At 44.2% G+C, this 24,669-nt stretch overlaps 2 protein-coding genes across 11 annotated transcripts in view; one reads left to right on the forward strand and one right to left on the reverse strand.

Annotated features, from left to right (window-relative positions):
* CNIH2 (cornichon family AMPA receptor auxiliary protein 2) overlaps positions 1–9,591 on the forward strand; it is a 39,179-nt gene extending 29,588 nt beyond the window's left edge. For all 3 annotated transcript variants that reach the window (XM_034408061.3, XM_060685083.2, XM_060685082.2), the window contains 3 exons: positions 1,722–1,834; positions 5,348–5,491; positions 6,761–9,591. In XM_034408061.3, the coding sequence (XP_034263952.1) occupies positions 1,722–1,834; positions 5,348–5,491; positions 6,761–6,788 (285 nt within the window). In that variant the 3' untranslated portion in view covers positions 6,789–9,591. The remainder of the gene's footprint in view (positions 1–1,721; positions 1,835–5,347; positions 5,492–6,760) is intronic.
* Positions 9,592–13,811: 4,220 nt separating this feature from the next.
* YIF1A (Yip1 interacting factor homolog A, membrane trafficking protein) overlaps positions 13,812–24,669 on the reverse strand; it is a 41,611-nt gene continuing 30,753 nt past the window's right edge. For all 8 annotated transcript variants that reach the window (XM_087881060.1, XM_087881063.1, XM_087881059.1 and 5 more), the window contains 8 exons: positions 23,248–23,329; positions 21,764–21,984; positions 20,090–20,194; positions 19,126–19,204; positions 17,468–17,525; positions 16,504–16,659; positions 15,928–16,021; positions 13,812–15,334 (listed from right to left, as the gene is read on the reverse strand). In XM_087881060.1, the coding sequence (XP_087737186.1) occupies positions 15,185–15,334; positions 15,928–16,021; positions 16,504–16,659; positions 17,468–17,525; positions 19,126–19,204; positions 20,090–20,194; positions 21,764–21,984; positions 23,248–23,329 (945 nt within the window). In that variant the 3' untranslated portion in view covers positions 13,812–15,184. The remainder of the gene's footprint in view (positions 15,335–15,927; positions 16,022–16,503; positions 16,660–17,467; positions 17,526–19,125; positions 19,205–20,089; positions 20,195–21,763; positions 21,985–23,247; positions 23,330–24,669) is intronic.

Raw genomic sequence — 24,669 nt, forward strand, 5'->3', positions numbered from 1 at the left:
ATGCATTCTTATATTGCGCTGTATTGCATTCTTATATTGTATTACGTTGCAATATTATATTGCATTATTATACATTATTCAAATTATGCATTCTTATATTGTATTATGTTGCAGTATTATATTGCATTATTATACATTATTCAAATTATGCATTCTTATATTGTATTATGTTGCAGTATTATATTGCATTATTATACATTATTCAAATTATGCATTCTTATATTGTATTACGTTGCAATATTATGTTGCATTATTATAGATTATTCAAATTATGCATTCTTATATTGTATTACATTGCAATAGTATGTTGCATTATCATACATTATTCGAATTATGCATTCTTACATTGCAATATTTTATTGCATTGTAATATATTATAATTCTGCCTTTTTATATGGCATTCTTATATTTGCCTTAGGTTGCCTTATCTTATTGCGTTATTGTACATTGTTATGCCGCATTCTTACGTTGCCTTACTTGCGCTGCATTCTTTTAGTGCATTTTTATACTGCATTAATCTGCAATATTATTTTTGCAATTATCGTATTGCATGATTCTTTCATTGCGATTTCTTTCTTGCAAAAGCAGATCGGGCTTTTGGGAACCAAATGTCAACTACTTCTGATTGCAATTTCTGATACCATTCCCATTTCAAACCTATCCAATCTTAGATTTATGGCAGGGATGTTGTGACACCTGACAATAAAACGTTGCGCTGATCACACAATTGTGATGAATTCATTAGTCAGCCAGTAACTATTAATAAATATAAAATCTAAGGTTGATTTCCTCTTTCTCTCTTTCTCTCTCCCTTCCTCCCTCCCTCCCTCTCTTCTCTCTCTCTCTCCCCCCTCTCCCTCTCTTTTTCTTTTTCTTTCACTTTCTTCCTCTCCCTACCTTTCTCTCCCTTTCTCCCTCCCTCCCTCCCTTTTCTCTCTCTCCCCCTCTCCCTTTCTCCCTCTTTCTCCTTCCCTTTCTTTCTCCCTCTTTCTCCTTTCTCCCTCTCTCTCTCCCTCCCTCTCTTCCCCCCTCTCCCTTTCCCTCTTTCTCTTTCTCACTCTTTCGCCCTCTCTCCCTCCCTCTTTCTCTCCCCCTCTCCCTTTCTTTTTCTCACTTTCTCCGTCTCTCTCTCCCTCCCTCCCTCTCTCCTTCTTTCTCCCTCCCTTTCTCTCTCCCTCTCCCTTTCTCACTCTTTCTTATTCACTCTTTTTCTTTCTCGCTTTCTCCCTCCCTTTCTCTCTTTCTCCCTCATTCTTTCTCTCTCTCTTTCTCCCTCTTTCTCCCTCCCCCCCCTCTCTCTCATCTTTTCTATCTGAGTTTGTTTTTTTTAAATAAGATTAAAGGTTGCCTCGCTAATTATGCGAACCCCAAATAAATAAATAAAACGAGGGGGAAAATAATCCTTTCTTTGGGGGGGGGGTTTGTCAAATGAGGCATCTTTGCAAAAATCCCTTCCGCTGAGGTTTTCGAAATCGCTCCGATTAGAATCGTGAAAAACGGAGCATCGAATAAATCCGTTTCTATATAACAAGAAAGGATTTTGTGCGGGAGAAAGGAGCAGTATTGTGGGGTGATTGTGCTGGGTGTGTATGTGTGTCCTGGTTGTGTTTTTTGTGCGAACCATAAGAATTGAACCAAACAATAATTTTTTTTAAAAAAATCATCTGTTTGTAATCTGATGGGAAAAGGGGGGGGGATTTGAATTTTCTTCTCTCCGACAGCTCGTGGTTCCGGAATATTCCATCCATGGCCTTTTCTGCCTGATGTTCCTCTGTGCAGCTGAATGGGTGACTCTGGGCCTCAACATACCCCTCCTCTTTTATCACTTGTGGAGGTAAGGGGGTGATGGGTTAGTGGAAATTCGTAGTAGCAGTCTTTAAGGGCGATCTTCCTTCCTTCCTTCCTTCCTTCCTTCCTTCCTTCCTTCTTCTTTCCCTCCCTGCCTTTTATCTCCTTCCTTCCCTTTTTCCTTTCCTTTCCTTTCTCCCTTCCTCCTTTCTCTCCCTCCTTCCTCTCTCCCTCCCTCTTTCCTTTTTCTCCCTCCCTTCCTCCCTTCCTTTCTTCCCTCCCTCTTTCCTGCTTTTCCCCCTACCTACCTCTTTTCCTTTCTTCCTACCTTCTTTCTCCTTCCTTCCCTTCTGTTTCTCCCTCCATTCCTTTCTTCCCTTCCTCTTTTCCTTCTTTTCCTCCCTCCCCTTTTCCTCCCTTCCTATTTCCTTTCTTCCTCCCTCCCTCCCCCTTTCCTTCTTTTTCTTCCTTCCCTCCCTCTTTCCTTCTTTTCCTTCCGTCCTTCCTGCCTCCTTCCCTCCCTCCCCCTCCCTTTCCTTCTGTTCCTCCCTCCCTCTCCCTTCTTCCCTCCCTCTTTCTTTTCCCCCACCCCTCCCTCTTTTCCTTCTTTCCTATCCCTTTCCCTCCCTCTCTCTTTCCTTTTTTTTCTTCCCTCCCTCTTCCCTTCTTTTCCCCTCACCTACCTCTTTTCCTCCCTCCCTCCCTCCTTCTTTCCTTCTTTTCCTCCTTCCTTTTCCTTCCTTCCTATTTCCTTTCTTCCTCCCTCCCTTTCCTTCTTTTCCTTCCTTCCTTCTTCCCTTCTTCCCTCCCTCTTTCCTTCTTTTCCTCCTTCCCCCCTCTTTTCCTTCCTTCCTATTTCTTTTCTTCCTCCCTCCCCTTTCTTTCTTTTCCTTCCTTCCTTCCTGCCTCCCTCCCTCTTTTCCTCCCTCCCCTTTCCTTCTGTTTCTCCCTCCCTCCTTTCCTCCCTCCCTCCCTCTCTCCCCCTTTCCTTCTTTTCCTTCCTTCTTCCCTCCCTCCTTCTTTCCTTCTTTTCCTTCCTTCCTGCCTCCTTTCCTCCCTCTTTTCTGCCCCGATGCCCCAAATCAAATGAGCCAGCATAGCTTTGAATCCATCCCATCTTGCTCCAAAAAAGAGCTTTTGCTTTGTCCGTTTGGGGCAAAGGGGGTTTCTAGGCGATTTGCAGATCCAACTTCTCCCCCTCTCTGCTCTCATTCCTTTTGGGCGTCTGACATCTTGGGACTTGGGGTCCCTGTTTTAAGGCCGGGGGAGCAGGTGGGACGGGGTCTCAAGGAGGGGCTGTGAAGCCACAGAGGAAATCAGCAGCCAAATCATAAGAGAACAAAGTCAGATGGGAACAAAAAAGTGATTTTAAAAAAATAAAATAACAATTTAGGAAGAGACACTCTTATAATTTGGATTATAGAACTGATTCTCCTCGTTCCCTAAAGGGGGAAACTCAACCCTTTCAAGCTACTGTATGCATTAAAAATAATAAGCTCTTCTTTGTGAAGGTATTTAACCCAAAATCTCATTTTTAAATTTGCATTTTGTTAAGGATAAATCTCTTGCTGGGGAATTGGGGGGGGGCTGAAAAAGGAAGGGAAGAGGAAGGAAAGAAGGAAGAGAAATAGGGAGGGAAGAAGGAAAGAAGCAAGGAAAAGGGAAGGAAAGAGGAAGAGAAGGAGGAAGGAATAAAGGGAAGGAAGGAAGCAGAGAAAGAGAGGAAGGAAGAAAAAAGAGAAAGGAAGGTGGGAGGAAGAGAAAGGAGGGAGGGAAGGAAGGAAGCAGAGAAAGGGAGGAAGGAAAGAAGGAAGGAAGAAAAAAGAAAAAGGAAGGGGGAGATAGGAAGGAAGAAAAAAAGGGGGAAGAAAAGAGAAAGGAAGGGGAGAGGAAGAGAAAGGAGGGAGGGAGGAAGGAAGGAAGAAAAAAGAGAAAGGAAAGAGGAGGAAGGAAGGAAGAAAAAAGGAAGGAAGGAAGAAGAAAGAGAAAGAAAGGAAGAAAAAGAAAGGAGGGAGGAGAGGAAGAAGAAAAAGGAAGGAAGGAAGAAGAAAGAAAGGAAGGAAAAAGGGAATGAGGGAAGGAAGGAAGGCATTCCAGTTGCCAATCACCTGAATTTTGAAGTGCGATGGTCATAAGTAGAGGGCCAATTGTAATTCCCTTTCTTTTCCCAGTTGTAACTTCAGTCACTAAACGAATTGTTGTAAAACGAGGACTTACCCTGTAGAAGTTTTATCTTCCCAAAAACTTGCACGCCTTAACCGAAAGTGAGAAAAAAGTTGGAAATTTTTCTTTTAACAGATGTTATTTGGTCGTTGATACGTCAGTTGGCAGTGTAGATGTCCTTGTTTGTTGCAATATGCAAAAATAGACCTTAGTGGGGTAAATATGCGTATATATTTATCTATACGTCGAAATAGCTAGTTTTGGTTCTAAAAAAAGGACAGCTGGGACACCCTTCCAATGTCTTTTTTGGACTGAGATTTCGAGCTGTGGAAGAGAAGCTCGGCATTATTAAACAGAAAATAGCAGGACTCCAATTAATTCCTCCATTTAAAAATTGTCCCTAAAAATCAACAGGTTTTTTTTTTTTTTCCTCGTCCTTCTGTCTGAGGGTTGGTGAGATTCAAACTCGTGACGGTGATGAGTTGCGGGAGTTCCAGCCTAATAAAATCTGGGCTGTTTTGTTTTAACTTGAAGGAAAGCGCCCCAAATTCCTGGGTTTCCTTTTGAGGTGGAAATCTTAGAATTGGCCATGTTGAGGTCACAATTGGTCATTCTGAGGCCACAGTTGGTCATTATGAGATCACAGTTGGTCATTCTGAGATCACAGTTGGTCATTCTGAGACACAATTGGCCATTCTGAGATCACAGTTGGTCATTATGAGATCACAATTGGTCATTCTGAGGCCACAACTGATCATTCTGAGGCCACAACTGGTCATTCTGAGATACAATTGGTCATTCTGAGGCACAATTGGTCATTCTGAGGCCACAACTGGTCATTCTGAGGCACAATTGGTCATTCTGAGGCACAATTGGTCATTCTGAGGCCACAACTGATCATTCTGAGGCCACAACTGGTCATTCTGAGACACAATTGGTCATTCTGAGATACAATTGGTCATTCTGAGGCACAATTGGTCATTCTGAGACACTATTGGTCATTCTGAGGCACAATTGGTCATTCTGAGGCACAATTGGTCATTCTGAGGCCACAACTGGTCATTCTGAGATACAATTGGTCATTCTGAGGCACAATTGGTCATTCTGAGGCCACAACTGGTCATTCTGAGATACAATTGGTCATTCTGAGGCACAATTGGTCATTCTGAGACACTATTGGTCAATCTAAGGCACAATTGGTCATTCTGAGACACTATTGGTCATTCTGAGGCACAATTGGTCATTTTGAGGCCAAAATCGGCCATCTTGAGTTCACGATTAGCCATTTTGAGGTAAAAAAATTGGCCAGTTGAGATCACCACTGGACATTTTACAAGCCCCTTATTTTTTTATTTTTATTTATTTTTTTATTTTTTCCTGCCTTCCTTTCTTGCAGGTACTTTCACCGCCCGGCTGATGGCTCAGAAGTCATGTACGATGCCGTCTCTATCATGAATGCTGACATCTTAAATTATTGCCAGAAAGAATCATGGTGCAAACTGGCTTTTTATCTGTTGTCTTTCTTCTATTACCTGTACAGGTGAGTCCCGACTTTTACAGGTCTCCATAGTTGCTTAAATTTTACCCCGTTTTTCCCTCAATGGTTATCCCAAAGTAACCAGAAACACTGCCACAAATGAAGATGGCTCTTGACTTACCACAGGAAGGAAGGAAAAGAAGGAAGAAAAAGGGAGGGAAGGAGGGAGGGAGGAAGCAAGGAAAAGGGAGGGAAGGAGGGAGGAAAAGAGGGAAGGGAGGGAGGAAGGAAGGAAGGAAAGGATGGAGGAAGAAAGGAAGGAAGGAAAAGGGAGGAAGGGAGGGAGGAAAAGGGAGAGAAGGAGGGAGGAAGAAAAGGAAAAGAGGGAGGAAGAAGGGAGGGAGGAAGGAAAAGAAGGAAGAAAAAGGGAGGGAGGGAAGGAGGGAGGGAGGAAGCAAGGAAAAGGGAGGGAAGGAGGGAGGAAAAGAGGGAAGGGAGGAAGGAAGGAAGGGATGGAGGAAGAAAGGAAGGAAGGAAAAGGGAGGGAGGAAAAGGGAGAGAAGGAGGGAGGAAGAAAGGAAGGAAAAGGGAGGGAGGAAGAAGGGAGGGAGGGAGGAAGGAAAATGATAGCTTTTGATTTACCGAAAGAAAAGGGAGAGAGGGAGGGAAGGAGGGAGGAAGGAAAAGGGAGGGAGGAAGAAAGGCAGGGAAAGGATAGCTCTTGACTTACCGAAGGAAGAGAGAGAGAGAGGGAAGAAAAGGGAGAGAAGGAGGGAGGAAGAAAGGAAGGAAAAGGGAGGGAGGAGGGAGGGAGGAAGGAAAATGATAGCTTTTGATTTACTGAAAGAAGGAAGGAAAGAAAAGGGAGAGAGGGAGGGAGGGAAGGAGGAAGGGAGGGAGGAAGAAAGCCAGGGAAATGATAGCTCTTGACTTACCGAAGGAAGAGAGGGAGGGAGGGAGGAAGGAGGAAAGGAAGAAAAAGGGAGGGAAGGAGGAAGGAAGGAAGAAAGGGAGGAAGGAAGGAAGCAAGGAAAAGGGAGGGAGGAAAAGAAGGAAGGAGGAAAAGGGATGGAAGGAGGGAGAGAGATCTCCTTTTGCGACCTTATGACAAGCCAAGATAAGGGGGAAGCCAGATTAGGCTCACTTAACGACCGTTTTACTAAACTTAACAACCTCAGTGTTTTCATTTAAACCACGGTGGGCAAGAAAGGCCCTACCTCTCCCTTAACCAATGCCTGGCTTAGCAGGAGAAACGTTGGGCTCGACGGTGGCCGTAAACCGAGGACTGACGGATCCGATAACAACCCCTTTTTCTTTCTCTTTTTCCGGCAGTATGGTTTATACCCTGGTGAGTTTCTAATCGCGCCAACCGAAGGGGCAGGACCCTCCGATCGACACCGCCGCTACCAACACCCCCCCCTTTGGTTCCTCCGGGATGAATCGAGACCCCCACACACACACAAGCCCACCCACCCAACATTCTTCCTGGAGGCTGAAACGCTAAGCCGAGATGGATCCACCCGTGCCTGACCAAAGCCGGAACCAGCCGGAGAAGCCGCCGTCTCCGCCATCTTTTTTTTTTTTTTCAGAGGGGTGGCCCGTCTTTTTGCTCTCCCCTCTTGTGCTCCGGATAACAACACACATTCACACAACACAGAAACACCGGTTCGGATTTGGAGAACGAAGCCAGCGTCCTCCTCCCCCCCCACCCTCCCCCCCCACGGCCAGACGCTTCCGGAAGCATCCCCGCTGAACTTTCGCGGGGGAAAGTCCGCGAATGGATTTGGGACGCAGAAGACAACTTCCCCCCCCTTTTTTTCTCTCCCCTCCCCTCTCTGGGTTGGACCGATTCCTGCCGTAGCCCACTTTTGAGTTCCTCCTACCCCCACCCCATATTTTTTTGGGGGGGGCCAAAAACTCCCATTTCTCAAAAAACAACAACAACTGAGGAACGGAAAAGCACCAGGAAGGAAAATTTTCCGATATTTGGCAGCTATTTAATTGAGGAGGGATGTATATTCGGGGTGAGGGTGGGGGAAGAGATTTTGAGGAGGAGTGGGGGGGTCTTCTCCCCTCTTTTTCTCCTCCCCACCCCCCCAGAGAAGCTCCATAGGGATTTTTTGAGGGGGAGAGGTGCAAAAAAAAAAAAAAAAAACACAGGCTTTTTTCTTTCCATCTTTTCTTTTTTTCTCTCTCTCTTTTCCTGGATCCTCTGAGACCGCAAAGCGATGCTGAGACCAGTATCTGTTGCTATGGCGATAGATCAACCTCTCTCTCTCTCTCCCCCCCTCCCGTCTGCTTTTCTCTTTTTTTTTTTCCTTTTCCTTTTTCACACACTCCGTCCTGTTTCCCCCCCCCCTCAAAATTACGATTATCTCTCCATTCAGGAAAGCCAGCCTCTTCTCTTAAGGTTGGGAGCGGTTCATATTTCTTACCGATATTTTCATATTAGAAAGCCCCCCCCCTCCTGCGATAATCAAATTAATTCAATTTTAATGGTTTTTTTAAAACCAATGGGGGGGAGAACTAATGGATCCTGGCCCCAGATTTTCTCTTTAAAAAAAAAAAAGAGGCAGCTGGCTCAAAAGCAACAGCCTTAATCTGCTAGACTGCTCCTGGCTGTGGAAGCTTTTGCTTTCTTGATCCGGTGATGATCAGCCTTCCTTTTTCCAAAAAAAACAAAAACAAAATCCCAGATTTTTTTTTTTTTTTTGCAGAATTTATTTTATTGATCAAGTTCCCTTTTGGTTTAATCGTTTAATCTATAAACCGTAAGAAGCAGAGTTGATAAGTTTGTTCGGTAAAGCTTGCGTGCGCTCCGCTTTTATTTCATATTTATTTCTATTTTTTTAACTGCCTGTCCACCTCAAAAGAAGAGTCTCTGGGGCGGCATACAAGGTATACAAACGATAAAATGAAGATTAAAAATATTAAGATTTCCCCAAAAAAAATTTTAAATGACAAAACATAACCTTATAAAATTGCAAAAATATTTTATTTATTTGGTTTTTTTTTTTTAAAAAAAAAGTTATTTATTCTGCATTTCGGCCTTTTCAGGAAGCTGCACGTTGTCTTAATTAAATCGTTTTTAAAATAGGTCTTAGTTGCTGATAGGGAGCAGGAGAAAAAATAAGATATATATATAATTAAGATCAAAGCCAAATGCCCTGCGTGACTTAGAACATCTCGTCCACGCCTATCAAGATGCCCAGAAATTTTTTTAAAAAATTTAGATTTTAATTTGGAAGCCGAAGAGGAAGACGAGGAGTTTGGTAAATTTTATCTATCAGCCACTCATAGGATCCATGCAGCTTTAAATCCCCACTGAGCAAGAGATTTAACCCTTGTGCCAATCTAACATCCTCCAGGAAGGATGGCATCCACCAGGGCAAAAATGGAAAAAAGAAAGTTTTTAAGAAGAGATTGGACAGCCATTTAAGCAGGGGGTTGGACTAGAAGACCTCTGAGGTCCCTCCCAACCCTAAGATTCTATGAAACCCCTTCCAAAAAAAATAAAGCCATGAATCTAAAGGTCCAAAGTAGAATGAAAATAATTTTAATTTCCTTTCTTCCCTGGGGAAATGATTCGTTTTTAATAGCAATTTGAATTTTAATCCTCATGGCATTGTTTAAACCACGGCCCTCCAAATTTGGCAACTTTTAAGACGTGTGGATTATAACTCCCAGAATTCCCCAGCCAGTATGGCGGGCTGAGGAATTCTGGGAGTTGAAGTCCACAAGTTTTAAAAGTTTTGCGATTTGTTGGCTGGGGAATTCTGGGAGTTGAAGTCCACAAGTCTTATAAGTTGCCAAGTTTGCAAACTCCTGCCTTAAGAGCCTTGTGGGATTGCATTAACCCAAATTGGCCCAAACCACCCAAAAAAGTTGTCCACCCTGATTTCTTCCTTCCTTTTTTCCATATATTTTTCCATTTATTTCTGTCTTTTCTTTTCTCCATCCTTCTCACTTCTGCACCTGGGGCTGGCTTGTTCGGCGAAGTATCCAGTTTAAAAAAAACAATCACCCGAACAGAGCAGGCAGGAGCTGAAACTCTGGATTTTGGGGTGGGTGGGAGACCACTGGACCCCATTTCTACCCCTCTTGGGGTGGGCGCTGTATAAAAACAAAGTCCTATTGGAAATAAAGACAATGATTTGATTGTGGCCAGGAGTTCCGCTGTCTTCTGTGGACGAAAAAAAGGCAGATTTCCTTCGCAGACATCGGCTCACCTGGTCTTGACACCTGCCTCAATAGTCCTCGACTTACTCATTTAGAGACCGATGTTACAACAGAACCAATCCTCGCACTTACGACTGGCATAGCACCCGCACGATTGCGTGGTCAGGATAATGAGAGAGAGATGGAAGGAAGGAAGGGAGAAAGGAAAGGAAAGGAGGGAGGAAGGGAGGGAAGGAAAAGGGAGGGAGTGAAAGAAGGAAGGAAGGAAGGAAGGGAAGAAGAAAGCGAAGGAAAGGGAGAGGATGGAAAGATAGATGGGGAAGGAAGAGGGACTAAAGGAAAAGTGAGGAAGGGAGAGAAGGAAAAGGGAGGGAGTGAAAGAAGGGAGGGTGGGAAAGGAGGAAGAAAGGAATGGAAGGGAGGAAGAAAGCAAGGAAGGGAAGAGGAAAAGGGAGGGAATGAAAGAAGGGAGGGTGGGAAAGGAGGAAGAGGAATGAAAGGGAGGAAGAAAGCAAGGAAGGGAAGAGGGAAAGAAGGGAGAGACAAGGAAAAGGGAGGGAGTGAAAGAAGGGAGGGTGGGAAAGGAGGAAGAAAGGAATGGAAGGGAGGAAGAAAAAGGAAAGGGAGGGTGAAGGAAGGAAACGATAGATGGGGAAGGAAGAGCGACTAAAGGAAAAGGGAGGAAGAGAGGAATGGAAGGGAGGAAGAAAGCGAAGGAAAGGGAGAGGATGGAAGGAAGGAAAAGATAGATGGGAAAGGAAGAGGGACTAAGAAAAGGGAGGGAGGGAGGGAAAGAAGGGAGAGAAGGAAAATGGAGGGAATGAAAGGGTGGGAAAGGAGGAAGGGAAGAAGGGAGAAGGGAAGGGGGCAGGAGGGAGGATGGAAGGAAGGAAGGAAAAGAAAAGGGGAAGGGGAAGAAGGTTGGGACTAAAGGAGAAGGGAGAAAGGGAAAGAGGGAGGGGAAGAAGAAAGAAAAGGGAAGGGAAGGAGGAAGGAAAGGCGACTGGTGCTGGTATCTCTCTCCCCGCCACCTCCCAAATCCGAGTCTTGGGGCCCGTCGGCTGCATCCAGGGAGCACGGGGCGTGTGGGCGAGGATGCCGTGTGTGCGCACACGCGGGAAGCGTGCAATATAAGCCGTGTCTGCCTCAGACGGAAGGCGCACAGACGGCAACCAGCCGCCCCCACAGCACTGAGCTGTCTCTCTCTTTTCCCCCACCCCCCCCAATGATGCTCTTTCAAAAGCTGTCAAGGGCTTTTTTGCAACCATCGTGACACACCACAACACAACGCAACACAACAACACAAAGCACACACAGAGCCTTCTGTCCCCGGGAGCCTAAACATAGCTAGTTCTTGGCTAGTTTTCCTTTCCTTTTTTCTTTTTTTCACTAGTTTTTCCAGCCTTCCTTTTTTCCCCCCATCCTCCTCTCCTCCCACCCTCCCTTTGGGCATTATGAGACCCCCAAACACGCCGGGAAGGGGGGGAAACTGAGGCACAACCCGGGAGGGGGGGGGAGATGGACGACACTGAGGCAAGGATCGAACCCCTCCCCTCCAATCATCTTCTTTTAATGGCCCCATAATCCCTTGCGGGGTAGAGCCTAGGCAACTGAATGGAACAGTGTTTACTGGCCGGATGCCTTTCCTGTTGCCAGAGCGGAGTTTTGTTCAGCAGATTAATATTCTCATTGTGCCCAGAGAGAGAAATATCTGCCTCTACCTAGGATCGAACTCACAGCCTCCCGATTGTGAGGGGAGAGCTCCACACCACTTGACGCCCCCTCCCCTCCAATATATTTATTTATTTATTTTATTAAATTTCTATAATAATGAACATTATTTTAATGCACCTGGACTTCCATCTTAAGACACCAAAGGCTCCCGATACAACACACAGATGGGTCCTTGACTTACAACTGTTTCATTTAGTGACGGTTTGAAGTTACGGCGGCACTAAAAGAGCGACTGATGACTGTTTTTCTACACTTAACAGCCACTGCTGCATCCTTCCCGAAATTCAGACGCTCCCATTTACGATGGTCGCAGGGGGGGTCACACGTGATCCCCCTTTTGTGACCCGATGGGTGACTTATGACCATTTTTCCCACTTAACGATTCGTTTTTAAGACGGCCGCAGCGTCCCGGAGTCACGTCCTTCCCCTTTTGCGACCTTCCGACAAGCGAAGTCAACGGGGGAAGCCTGGATTCACTTCAACGACCGCCTCCTTAACTTCACAACTGCAGCGATTCATTTAACAACTCGGGCAAGGCAGGTCGCAAAACGGGGCAAAGGCAGGGGTGAAATCTACTTACCTTCCCAACCGGTTGGGAAGTGCGCGCGCAACTCACGGACCCTCTACGCATGCGCAAACCCTTCTGCGCGTGCGCAGAGGGTTAAAAAAAAACAGGTTACTTCCTGGTTAAAACCAGGAAGTAACGACCGGGCGGGTGGGCGGAGCCTCACGCCATCGCTACCGGTTCTCCGAAACCCCGGCCGCCATCGCTACCGGTTCCCCCAACCACCCGCCGCGATCACTACCGGTTCTCCCAACCATCCACCGCGATCGCTACCAGTTCCCCCAACCACCCGCCGCGATCGCTACCGGTTCTCCCAACCACCCGCCGCGATCGCTACCGGCTTGCCCGAACCGGTCCGAACCGGGAGCATTTCACCCCTGGGCAAAAGTCTCCATTAGCAACTGAAACTCGGGGCCCAACTGCGGTCGCACGTCGAGGATCGACCTGGAATAAGAATTAGAATAAACCATCCTTTTTCTAAATTTGCAATTGCCAGCCATTTTAAAAGACCCAAGGGTTGCAAAGACTGACTCTCGTCCCAAAACAAGACAATAACAGTAAGTCTTGGAAGGGACTTTGAAGGTCATCTAGTCCAACCCGCTGCTGACACAGGAGACTTGAGATTCGAACCGCCGAACTCCCGACCTTTCTGATCGATGAGCTCAGTGTTTTAGCCACTGAGCCACCGAGCCACATTAAGATAATCTGGAGCAAAAAAAAAAAAAGAAAGAAAGAAAAAAAAGAGGATGATTTATTGAAAATTATTTTGGGTGCGCCTGCAAAGAAACACCGTTTCCCAAATCCGGCGAAACAACCCGTCTGTTTGTCCTTTGTGTGTGTCCCCGTAGTTTTTTTTTTCCTTTTTTGGGGGGGACAGATGTTTGTTAAAATGCCTGCGGAGGTTGCCACCTAGCTTGCGAAAAATGAAATTATTTTTTTTTCCTTTTATCCACAACCTCTTCCTCTCCCCCCTCCGGAGCTGAGCAGGTGGCGGGAGCAATCTTTTCAAATTTCCATTTTCCGTGAAAATGCTATTGCCCTTAACGTCCACGAAGAAAAGGCTTCGTCCCTTTAGAAAAAGTCTCAAATCTGCAATTCAACCTAGTTTATTTTATTTTATTTTTAATTTGTAAGGGCTGCTGCCCTCTGCTGCCAACAAGCAGAGTTCTAATAATCTCGGCCTGCAAGAGTAACAGAGTTGGAAGGGGCCTTCGAGGTCATCCAGTCCAACCCCTTGCTCTCACTAGACGCCTGTACTATTTCTGGTAAGTGCCTATCCAGTGTCCTTCTGCTGCTTTTGGACTAGGGCGCCCATCATCCTGGCACCCAGGGGATGTGGAGAGCTGTATTCCTTAAACCTTCGAAGGATTCCAGGAAGTCCTCGATTTAACGACCGCAGTTGGGAGCGGCATTTTTGTTGCCAGGCGATGCTGAATCGTGCTGGATTTCAGCACTTTTCGCTGCGGTTGTTAAGCGAATCACGCGGTCGTTAAGCAAAGGTGGCTTCCCTTCCCCCTCTGACTTTGCTTCCTGGGATGATCACAACGGTCGTAAAAAAAAAGGGGATCACGCGATCCCCTTTTGTGACGAGCAGAGTCAACGGGGAAGCGGGATTCACTTAACAACCGTGTGACTAACTTAAAACCATTTCGGTGCTTCGCTTAACAACGGTGGCCAGAAAGGTTTGCAAAATGGGACAAAACTCACTTAACACACACGTCTCGCTTAACGACAGGAATTTGGGGTTCAATGGTGGCCGTAAGTCGATTACCTGAATTCAGATCCCTTCCTGGGTGATCAACCATGGGGAAAATAGGAATCCTGTTTGGGAACGCTGGGGGAAAATTCAGCCGCTGCGGAGAAAACTTTCTTAAAAACAAAATACATACAGAACACACCTTCACGAATTTTTGTTCTGCCCATCGCAGAGTTTTATAAACTTTTATCATGCTTGCAAGAAAACCCAAAATCTCTCCAGGAAGTGATCGTAGAAAAAAAAAAAAAATCGAAAACGGAATATCTTCCCATCCTCATCCCACTCAAAACTCTTTTTTAACACTTCAAATTTTAAAATATTGTTTTTTCGTCTCTATCGTTCCATCTTTCCAGCAATGTAGAGCCAAACTGGATTTTAGCGCTTCTCAACTTTAGGCGCTTGGAAGATGAGTGGACTACAACTCCCAGAATTCCTCAGTCAGCATGGAATGCTGGGACCTGAAGTCCCACCCATCTTCAAGCACGCTGGCTGGGGCATCCTGGGAGTTGTAGTCCACCCATCTACAAGCGGGCGAGGTTGAGAAATGCTGGATTAGTTCTTGATCAATGCATCTCAATCTCAGATGCTTGGAAATTAAGTGGACTTCAACTCCCAGAATTCCTCAGCCAGCGTGGGATTCTGGGAGTTGAAGTCCACCCATCTTCAAGTAACCAAGAATATTGAATATTTCAATATTGAAAAATATTGATTTTTTTTTCTAAATTGGTGCTTCTCAACCTTAAGCCGCTTCGAAGATGGGTGGACTACAACTCCCAGAATTCCTCCGTCAGCATGGAATGCTGGGACTTGAAGTCCATCCATCTTCAAGCATGCTGGCCACGGAATTCTGGGAGTTGAAGTCCACCCATCTTCAAGAACCCGAGGTTGAGAAATACTGGATTTGTTCTAGATCGTTCCTTCTCAACTTTAGGCGCTTGGAAGATGGATGGACTACATTTCCCAGAATTCCTCCGTAGGCATGGAATGCTGGGACTTGAAGTCCATTCATCTAAGCATGCTGGCCGGAGAATCCTGGGAGTTGAAGTCCGCCCATCTTCAAGCAACAAAAAAAACAACAACACCATTCTAAATACACAATCTTGGCAAGACCACCAGTGGAGACAGAAAATCCGTATTTTGTGCGAGAAAGGATCAAAACTCAACCAACTCAAGTTAAATCCCAAATTGAAGAACTGTCTCTACAAGTTAAGACCCCCCAAATCTACCCCCCCTTTTTTTGGAGTTGTGGACAAGCGTCAACTCGGACAGCTGGCCGGCTTCCGCTGTTCCTGGGCGGGAAAGTCCCGAGTGCGAATGACCCACTGCCTTTCGCTTCATTCTTCCAAGGGGATGGATTCCCCGCTTGTCCTCCTCCGTGGAAAGCCCCCCACGCTGGAATTTTGGGGGAGGGGGGGCCCTGGAAGAGACAGAACTAGGAGGAGTGGTGAAATTTGGGAGGGGGGGGGGAGAAAACCAAAACTGGGAAAAAAGGAGGAACTGCGCCCCAAAGTCTCATCTCCGTTTAATGCACCAACTGGGCCGTCAACCAGTACAAAACTAACGGCTGGAAGGCAGCGGCACCTAGCGTGACGTACATCTGTGCCCGGCCAGTAGTCCGACTCAGTCCGTCTTGCACCACGGAAGTGAGGATCTTCATCCGTAAAGAGCGAACCTGGGTGGGCAAGACAATACACCGGAAGCATGTTTAGATGGGCACCTGATTCCTCAACTACAACTCTCGGCGCCTGGCTGGCTTGAGCGTGGAATTCCCATGCGCCAAAGGGATGGGATATGACAGGGGTTGGCAACCTTAAACACTCAAAGAGCCACAAAGGTCCTAACTGGAATCCCCTCATTCAATTCAGGAGCCGACCGGAAGTCCGGTTTCCCCCACCATAGAGTCTCCTCCTAGTGTGGCGTCCTTTTTCCTCTACCTGTCCTAACCGAAAGCCCTATCAATTGTGGAGTCGATCAGCAACAGAGAGCCGCAGAAGAGGGATGAAAGAGCCACATGTGGCTCCAGAGTTGCGGATTGCTGACCCCTGGAATATGAAATCCATCTCGGCTCGATTTTGGTTTTAACTTTGCATTTATGATTTTTAAATAACTCAAGGCGACGGACCCATCTAATTTTCCTTCCTTCCTCCCTCCTCCTCCTTCCCCTGAACAACAACCCTGTGAAGTGGGTTGGGCTGAGAGAGAGAGAGGGACTGGCCTCCAAAGTCACCAAGTCATTGGCACCGCCCTGAACACTGCCGGACTCACCATGAAATACATAAGGGAACAGGAGGCCCACGCCAGAGCGATGTAGTAGCCGTTGAGGCCAAAAACCAAGCCCCCGACCACAGTGAGGATCATCCTGGAGAGGAAAAACAAAGGATTGTGCATGTTTCTGTGTGCGATTAACAAATTGGGCAGGATTTAACATTTACACCCAAGAGCAAAGAACGAGCATTTCTCCCAATGTTGAAATCACAGCAAGGAAATTACAGCAAGAACCTTTATTTAACGGACATCTGATTCAACAGACAAATCCTTCTGAAATAACGGACAGGTTTATTGTATCCGTAACGGTCTTTAATTTTCAATTTAATAAAGTTAATTTCTGCCATATTAAACGCCCACATCAATATGCAAGAAACGCTGTTGACGTTCTTGGCACAACAACATCTTGCCGCCAAGAGGTATTTTTAGGATTTAACGGACTCTCCTAATTAGTCCGTTAAATCAGGAACTTGCTGCTGGTTGGAAACAAGAGTCTAATTCAGGAAGCTTGAGTCCGTGGGGGCTTCTGGGAAATAGAGTCTAATCCGTGAAACAGGGAGAACCCTCCCAACTCACCCAACATATTTGTAGCCGCAGTAAGCCAGAAGGTCAAACGTGCCCAAATCACTTTGGACCGTAGCAAGGTACAGACCCAGGAGAAGGGCGAGAACTTCGATCACCATCCACACAAAGGCCGTGCTGGCGCACATCCCGAGAACCTCCGGGGAAAACCTGGCAGAAAAAAAATGAAGCCTGAACGATTCCCAGTCTGGCTGTTGTGACCTAGGCTTACTGAGTAATTACAATACACAATTAGTCCCCAAAATTGTAACATTTTACAAGTTTATTGTAGCAGCTGAGAATTACGTTCATTCCCAGCTGAGTCCCAATTAGTTGCAAAAAAAAAAGTCCTTTGGAAGAAGTCCTGCATGGTAATCACCAAACTTTATCTTCTTTGACACGTTGCCAAAGGCCTTACTTGGCAAAGCCCCACCGAGTTCAGAAACAAACAAGAGATGCCGACTGGAAACAGAGTTAGCAATGTTGCTATGCTGCAAAAGGCTCAAGTGCCTTTGTTTCTCTTTTAAGCCTTATGGGAGGATCCAATCATCTCCTGGCCTTACTCTCGAGTTGTCCCTTTTGCTTCCCCGCAGACTCATGATCCAAATCCAGACGTGTTGGCAACTGCTTCATATTTATGACGGGGTCCCGCAATTCCCTTTTGCGACTTTCCGACGAGCAACGTCCGTGGGGGGAAGCCAGATTCACTTCACAACCCTGTTACTAAGCAGGGACTTATTTAACGGTGGCAAGGTAGGTCGTAAAATGGGGTAAAACCCATTTAACAACTATCTCGCTTAGCGACATGAATTTTGGGCTCAGTTGTGGTCGTAAGTCAAGGACCATCTCTAATCTGTTCCCTGCCAAATTCTACATTGCTCCGAGCCTTAAATCCTGCACCCAAAACTCAACTTCACACCTAATCTTCACCATTTACCGTTAAGATGTAAAAATGGGAAAGGAGAAGAATTTTCCTTACCGTTTCTGTATCCCGAGTGCCATTCCAGCCAGCAAAATATATGTAATGAAGGCCATACCTGTAAGGAGAAAATATATATATATATTTTAAAAAAGGCTCCAGATTTTGGAGGTTGAAGGTTTTTGTTTTTTTAAATAGAAGAACTACAATATTGTGAATTTTTTTTTAGAGCAATTCCTTTTTTTTTTTTTTAATTTGATTTTTATTATAACATATAGTGATACATTTGGTACATTTTCGGTTCATTGGTGCAATTATATACATATATACATCTACATGCATTATTACTTGTCTTTTATTTGATATTGTTTCTTAAAGCTAGATTTAATTTCAAAACACTTAAAGATAATAGTGCTCAACTCTCTAAGACTAAATATAATACTATTCATATAGGTTTTGTTAATTAATTAATATTTAATCTCTATTTCCTTCTTTATTTCTTTTCCCCATCCATTCGTACCACATGTCCCATACGCTATAAAATTCCGAATCTTCTCTGTCATTAATTTCTGAAGTCAATTTGTTCATTTCGGCGCACTCCAATATTTTTCCAATAACATTATTTTTTTTTTTTTAGAGCAATTCCATCAGTTTGATTTTCCAGACACTTTTATTAATTAAAAATACAAAGCGGTACCTTGCGGTAACTTTTTGTTCCATTAAACGAGTCGAGATTTTAAAAAAAGAAATAAAATTCCTCCCAATGAAACCTGAACTAGCAATCTGATTCCTAAATTAAACCCATTTTATGCATTTATGTTCGAGAAGATTCAGGCTGCCCAACTCAAACCACTGCAGGTTGTATAGCCTTAAAAAAAAAGAAACGATAACTCAAAATGTAAAAAAAAAAAAATTACATATATACTTCAATATATAATAAATATTTATTTATTTTATTTATTAATTTAATTTGTATACCGCCCTTCTCCCAGAAGGGACTCAGGGCGGTGAACAGCCAAAATTAAAAAACATACAAATGCAAAAGTTAAGATAATTAAAAGAATTAAATCATTGGCTACCCAAATTTAAAACCCCAAATCCATAAAATTTAAAATCCCAATTAAAAAACCATTTAGGCTAGGCCGGCTTGATGAAATAAAAACGTCTTCAGGGCTATTTATTAAATAAATCTAATAATCATCAAAGTCTAATAAATGTCTAATATGTAGATAATAAATATCTACATATTCCGTGACATACGACTGGTCCTTTAATGTAGTTCAGAGTTATGACAGCCTCAGAATAAATATAATGTAATATAATATAATAAAATAAAATAAAAATTCCTCATATACTTCAATATATAATACATAAATCTAATAATCACAAAAGTCTAATAAATATCTACGTAGCCCGTGACTTACGACTGGTCCTTTAATGTAGTTCAGAGTTATAACAGTCTCAGAATAAATAAAATAAAATAATAAAATAAAATAAAATAAAATGAAATGATGAAATAAAAGAAAAGAAATAAAAGAAAAGAAACAAAAGAAAAGAAAAGAAAAGAGAAAAGAAAAAAGAAAAGAAAAGAGAAAAGAAAAGAGAAAAGAAAAGAAAAGAAAAGAAAAGAAAAGAAAAGAAAAGAAAAGAAAAGAAAAGAAAAGAAAAGAAAAGAAAGGAAAGGAAAGGAAAAGAAAAGAAAAGAAAATTCAACTCACTAGGAATATAAAGATCGGGAGCATTGACGTCCTGGCGAGGAGTCAGAGGAATATCGCGATGATAACGAACTTCCCAATTCTACAAAAAGAATAATAATTATTATTATTTATGCATTTGCATTTCAGCAGTTTCTTGCAATCAAGTCCCGCTTGGAAATTTTGGTCTGAGGTCGTACCCCCCCCACCCTCCGCTCCCAAAATTTTACTTTTATCCAATCTAAGAGTTTTTTAGTTGAACTTTTCAGCCTGAATGTCTTTTCTTTCTTTCTTCAGATATTCGATCAGCACCCAACAGATTCCTCGGATGGGTTTATTTTCCCCCCGATTTCTCTTTCCAGTGGCAATGAGTTCCCCGGGTTAACCGAGCTAAGTGAATAAATACGTATTTGCCGATTGAACCTGACGAGACTCGAACGCGGCAATAAAGGCGGATCACTTTGATTTTTGACATGCCTCCTACACAGACATAGTCCTCAACTTATAACCATTCACTTAGCGAGCGTTTGGAATTACAAGAGTACTGAAAAACCTCACACTTACGACGACCACAGCATTCTTAAGCCACGTGTGATCAAAACTTGGTTGCTTGGCAACCTGCATGTCTTTACAAGGGCTGCAGCATCAATTATCACCATTCGTGGCCTTCCCAGCACCAGCTTCCAATAAAAGCAATGGAGGAAGCCGGATTCACTTAAGGACGGCATGATTCCCCTTAACGACGGCCTGTGATTTGATAAACCACCATGACAATAAAAATCCCCGAACGACCGCCTGGCTTAACAATGGAAATTCTTTTTTTAAAAATCCACCAAAATTCAGACCAAGATAACTACTGCCAAATATTTGTCTGAAGTGGTGTAGAGTTTCCTGCCTAAGCAGGGGGTTGGACTAGAAGACCTCCAAGGTCCCTTCCAACTCTTGTTATTCTATTCTATTCTATTCTTTTTTTGTTGTTGTTCTTTACCTGGTGCACGTAAGGGAAGATTAATAAACCTAATTTTTTCATCACGTATGTGGTGTCCACTGCAAAGAAGTATTTAAGCTTGTTGATAGAAACAAATCTGTGAATCTGCAAGGGGAAAAAAAAAAGAAACCAGATTTATTTATTAAATTTACCTCTTTTATGCCTATTTTACTCGCTCAGTGTTGAATGTTATATGTCTATAATTTGTAGATGCTTCAAACACAAATAAAGAACATCCGTCCGTCCATCCATTTATCCATCCATCCATCACCTATCCATCTACCCATTCATCCATCTATCCACCCATCTATCCATCCATCATCTATCCATCTACCACCTACCCATCCACTCAACCATCCATCCATGTCTATCATCTATCTATCCATCCATCATCTATCCATCTATATCTATCTATCATCTATCTATCCACCTACCTACCCATCTATTATCTATCCATCTACCACCTACCCATCCACCTAACCATCTATCCATCCACCTACCCATCCATCCATCAGTTATCAATCTATCATCTATCTATCCATCCATCATCTATCCACCTACCCATCCATGCATACATGTCCATCCATCATCTATCTATCATCTATCCACTTACCCATCCACCCAACCATCCATCCATGTCTATCATCTATCCATCCATCATCTATCCACTATCCACCCAACCATCCATCCATATCTATCATCTATCTATCCATCCATCATCTATCTATCTATATCTATCTATCATCTATCTATCCACCTACCTACCCATCTATTATCTATCCATCTACCACCTACCCATCCACCCAACCAACTATCCATCCATCTATCCATCCATCCATCAGTTATCAATCTATCATCTATCTATCCATCCATCATCTATCCACCTACCCATCCATCCATCCATGTCCATCCATCATCTATCTATCATCTATCCACTTACCCATCCACCCAACCATCCATCCATGTCTATCATCTATCTATCCATCCATCATCTATCCACCTACTCATCCATCCATCATCTATCCATCTATTCACCTACCCACACCCAACCATCCATCCATGTCTATCATCTATCTATCCATCCATCATCTATCCACCTACCCATCCATCATCCATATCTATCTATCTATCTATCCATCCATCAGTCTATCATCTTTCTATCCATCCATCATCTATCCACCTACCCATCCATCCATCCATCATCTATCCATCTATTCACCTACTCACACCCAACCATCCATCCATGTCTATCATCTATCTATCCATCCATCATCTATCCACCTACCCATCCATCATCCATCATCTATATCTATCTATCTATCCATCCATCAGTCTATCATCTATCTATCCATCCATCATCTATCCACCTACCCATTTATCCACCTATCCATCCATCTATCTCTTTTATTCTATTCTATTCTTTTATTCATATGTTTTCTATGTATTCCATGTATTTGCATGTATTCTACTATTACTTCTATTATTCCATGTTCTATAAACATAACACGGGAAAGGACCAAAATAAAAGGGCAAAGGGAGATTTGGAAAAGTATATTATATAAATCTAAAATAAAGGATGTTTTGGCCACTGTAACCATTGTGCCTCTCTCTCTCTCTCCCCCCTTCCCCAATTTTTTTTTTTAAAAAAAAGATTTCTCAATTTTATTCCTTTACCTCTTTATGGACGATGTCTTTCCCCTGGGATGCAATGGAGGAGCCATAAGCCATGGCGACGTTAGCAACCGGGTCAGCAAATATCTGATTGAAGCTCATGTCAATCCCAGGTGGGGGATATCCCGCCTGGGGCACCCCGTAGCCCGAACTGGTGTCATCGAAAAGTTGGGGGGCATCTGGAGATTGTGGCACAGGGGGGTTCCTGGTCCTATGCTTGGAGCCTGTAAGGCGGGGAAAAAATTAGGAAGAAGTAGAAGAAGGGAACTACGTAGCCAACAGACCTCAACTAATAGGATACAACCCAGAATTCGCACTCAGTACAGGACGGAATATGTCTGTACAGGCAGTCCTCGGCTTATGGCCACAGTTGAGCCCAACATTTCCGTTGCTAAGCGAGACTGTTATTAAGTGATGCTGCTTAAGGTGAGAAATCTGTCAAGCTGAATTTCGCCCCGTTTTACGACCTATCTTGCCAGGGTTGTTAAGCGAAACACTGCAGTCGTTAAGCTGGTAACACGGTTGCTAAGCGAATCTGGCTTTTCCCCCATCGACTCGGCTTGTCAGAGGGTCGCAAATGTGACCTCAGGGCACTGTCGTAAATACGAGCCAGTGGCCAAGCGTCCTAAATTTTCGATCAGGTGGTCACGGGGATCCTGCAACGGTCGTTAAGTGTGAAAAACGGTCAAGTTCCTTTTCTTTCAGTGCCGCCGTGACTCCGAACGGCCACTCAATGAATCGTTGTAAGTCGAGGACTAGCTGTAAATCGGATACAATCAAGGATTCGCACTCGGCACAGGACCGAATGCATCTTGTGTGATTTACTAAATCGACTTTATAAAGTTTTTATTTATTAGTCAATCAATAAGCTGCCCGTTCGCCCTCTCCGGGCGGCTCGCAAGGCAGGAAAAGAACAAATATTTTCACCTTTCTTTCAATAATGTATCTTATTTTTATTGATAAAATAATAAATTCTAGGCCACCTCCAGTCCTCCAAGCAACACCCAGCCACGTTAGAAAACCATCAATAAAAAAATCCAAAATGTAATCTGGCACCACCCCGGATGGGATTCCACCCCCTCCCCCCCACCGCCCTGCCCCCAAAATTGGGGGTGCAAACTCCCCCCCCCAAATTAATTAATATTAATTAATTCCCCCAACTGGTTGAAGTGGGCGGGGTTGATTGGATTCAAAAGCCCGGAGTTCAATCCCCACCACCCACCCCCAATAAAATAGCACCCCTTTGCTATTTGGGGGGATCCAGAAGGATCTTGGGATCCACTGGGATCCACTGGAATGGACGGGCCTCGATTTCCAGGCTCCCTCTTCAAAAGCAACAGGCGGGAAGGGGGGGGAGTTCATGCTGGATCTCCTCCCGGGGTTAAGAGCCCTTCCCCCCCCCAAAAAAACCCCTCCCCACTTCTACCCTACTAGATCCCCACTGAGGATCCACCCGGCCTGCTCCCCTCCCCCTTTCCCCCCCCTACCTGGACCCCCATATCCAGGGGGATAAGCCATGGCGCCCCCTTCAATCGCTTCCCACCGCCGGCGATCCACAGGATCCCAGGTCTTTAATAAAACAAATAAATTTAAAATAATAATAATAATAAATAAGCCAGAGCAGCAAAGTTGCGAAGAGATCCAAAAAAAAAAAAAGAGAGAGAGAGAGAAGAGAAAGGTTCTAAGCCACGTCCTCAAAGGCGCCGGCGCGGCCACAAGCGGCCGCTCGGATTGGCTGCCGCTGTATCCTTTCTGCAGGCTCCGCGCTCTGATTGGCGGAGGATGTATCCATTTTCGGCCGAGGTTCCAAAGGGGCGGAGTTGGCTCGCTGGCGTTTCTTAAGGCCGTTCGGCGCACGCGCAGGAGGAGGGTTGGGGGAGGGAGGAAAAGAAAAAAAAAACAAAAACGATGTTGGAAGGCGTTCCCCGGCAGCTTGAGTGGCAGCCGAGGCTTCCAATTGCAAAGGCAGGCAGGCAGGCAGGCAGGCAAGGGATGATGGGAGTTGTGGTCTAGCTAGCCTTGCTGGGAGAGCGACAGGTAGGAAGAGGCGGCGGGATGCAAAAAAAAAAAAAGTGTGTTTTTGGGGTTTAGGGATTTTTTTTATTTTTTAATTACAGAGGCTCGCTCTGATTGGCTGAGCCACAGCTCCAGGAAATATGGCCGATCAGCGAGGGATGTTGGGAGTTGTAGTTCAGCAAGGCCATTATTCGCTTAGTCTTAAAACCAGGTATCTCCAAACTTGGCAACTTTTAAGACTTGTGGACTTCAACTCCCAGAATTCCCCACCCAGGGAATTCTGGGAGTTGAAGTTCATGAGCCATGCCGGTTGGGGAATTCTGGGAATTGAAGTCCACGAGTCTTAAAGTGGCCAATTTTGGAATCATCTTCTTCATTTAACGACCCCATAATCCTTTGTGGGATGGAGTCTGGGCAACTGAATGGAGCTAGTAGAGTGTTTTACTGGCCGGATGCCTTTCCTGTCACCAGTGCGGAGTTTTGTCCAGCAGATAATATTTTCATTGTGCCCAGAGAGAGAGAGAGGAATATCTGCCTCTACCTAGGATCGAACTCACAGCCAGATAGATAGATAGATAGATAGATAGATAGATGATATAGATATAGATATACAGTAGATATAGATATAGATATATAGCTGTGAGTTTACATAGATAGATAGATAGATAGATAGATGATAGATAGATATTATGAATTGAAAAAAATAAAACGCACTGCTTGCTGAGATTCCATACCCAAACATTATTAGACAATATGGATTGTTTCCCATTTATGGATGCCTTGTTATGAAATTTGTTAGCTTTTGTCTCCTGATTTATTTATTTTTTTTAGCCATCCTAAACTCACTCTGTTCTCCTCAATTAATTCATCCATTTCCAAATCTAAACCCAGGT

Source organism: Pantherophis guttatus, chromosome 18 (assembly GCF_059756535.1).
Source record: "Pantherophis guttatus breed Tessera chromosome 18, ASM5975653v1, whole genome shotgun sequence".
Lineage (NCBI taxonomy): Eukaryota > Metazoa > Chordata > Lepidosauria > Squamata > Colubridae > Pantherophis > Pantherophis guttatus.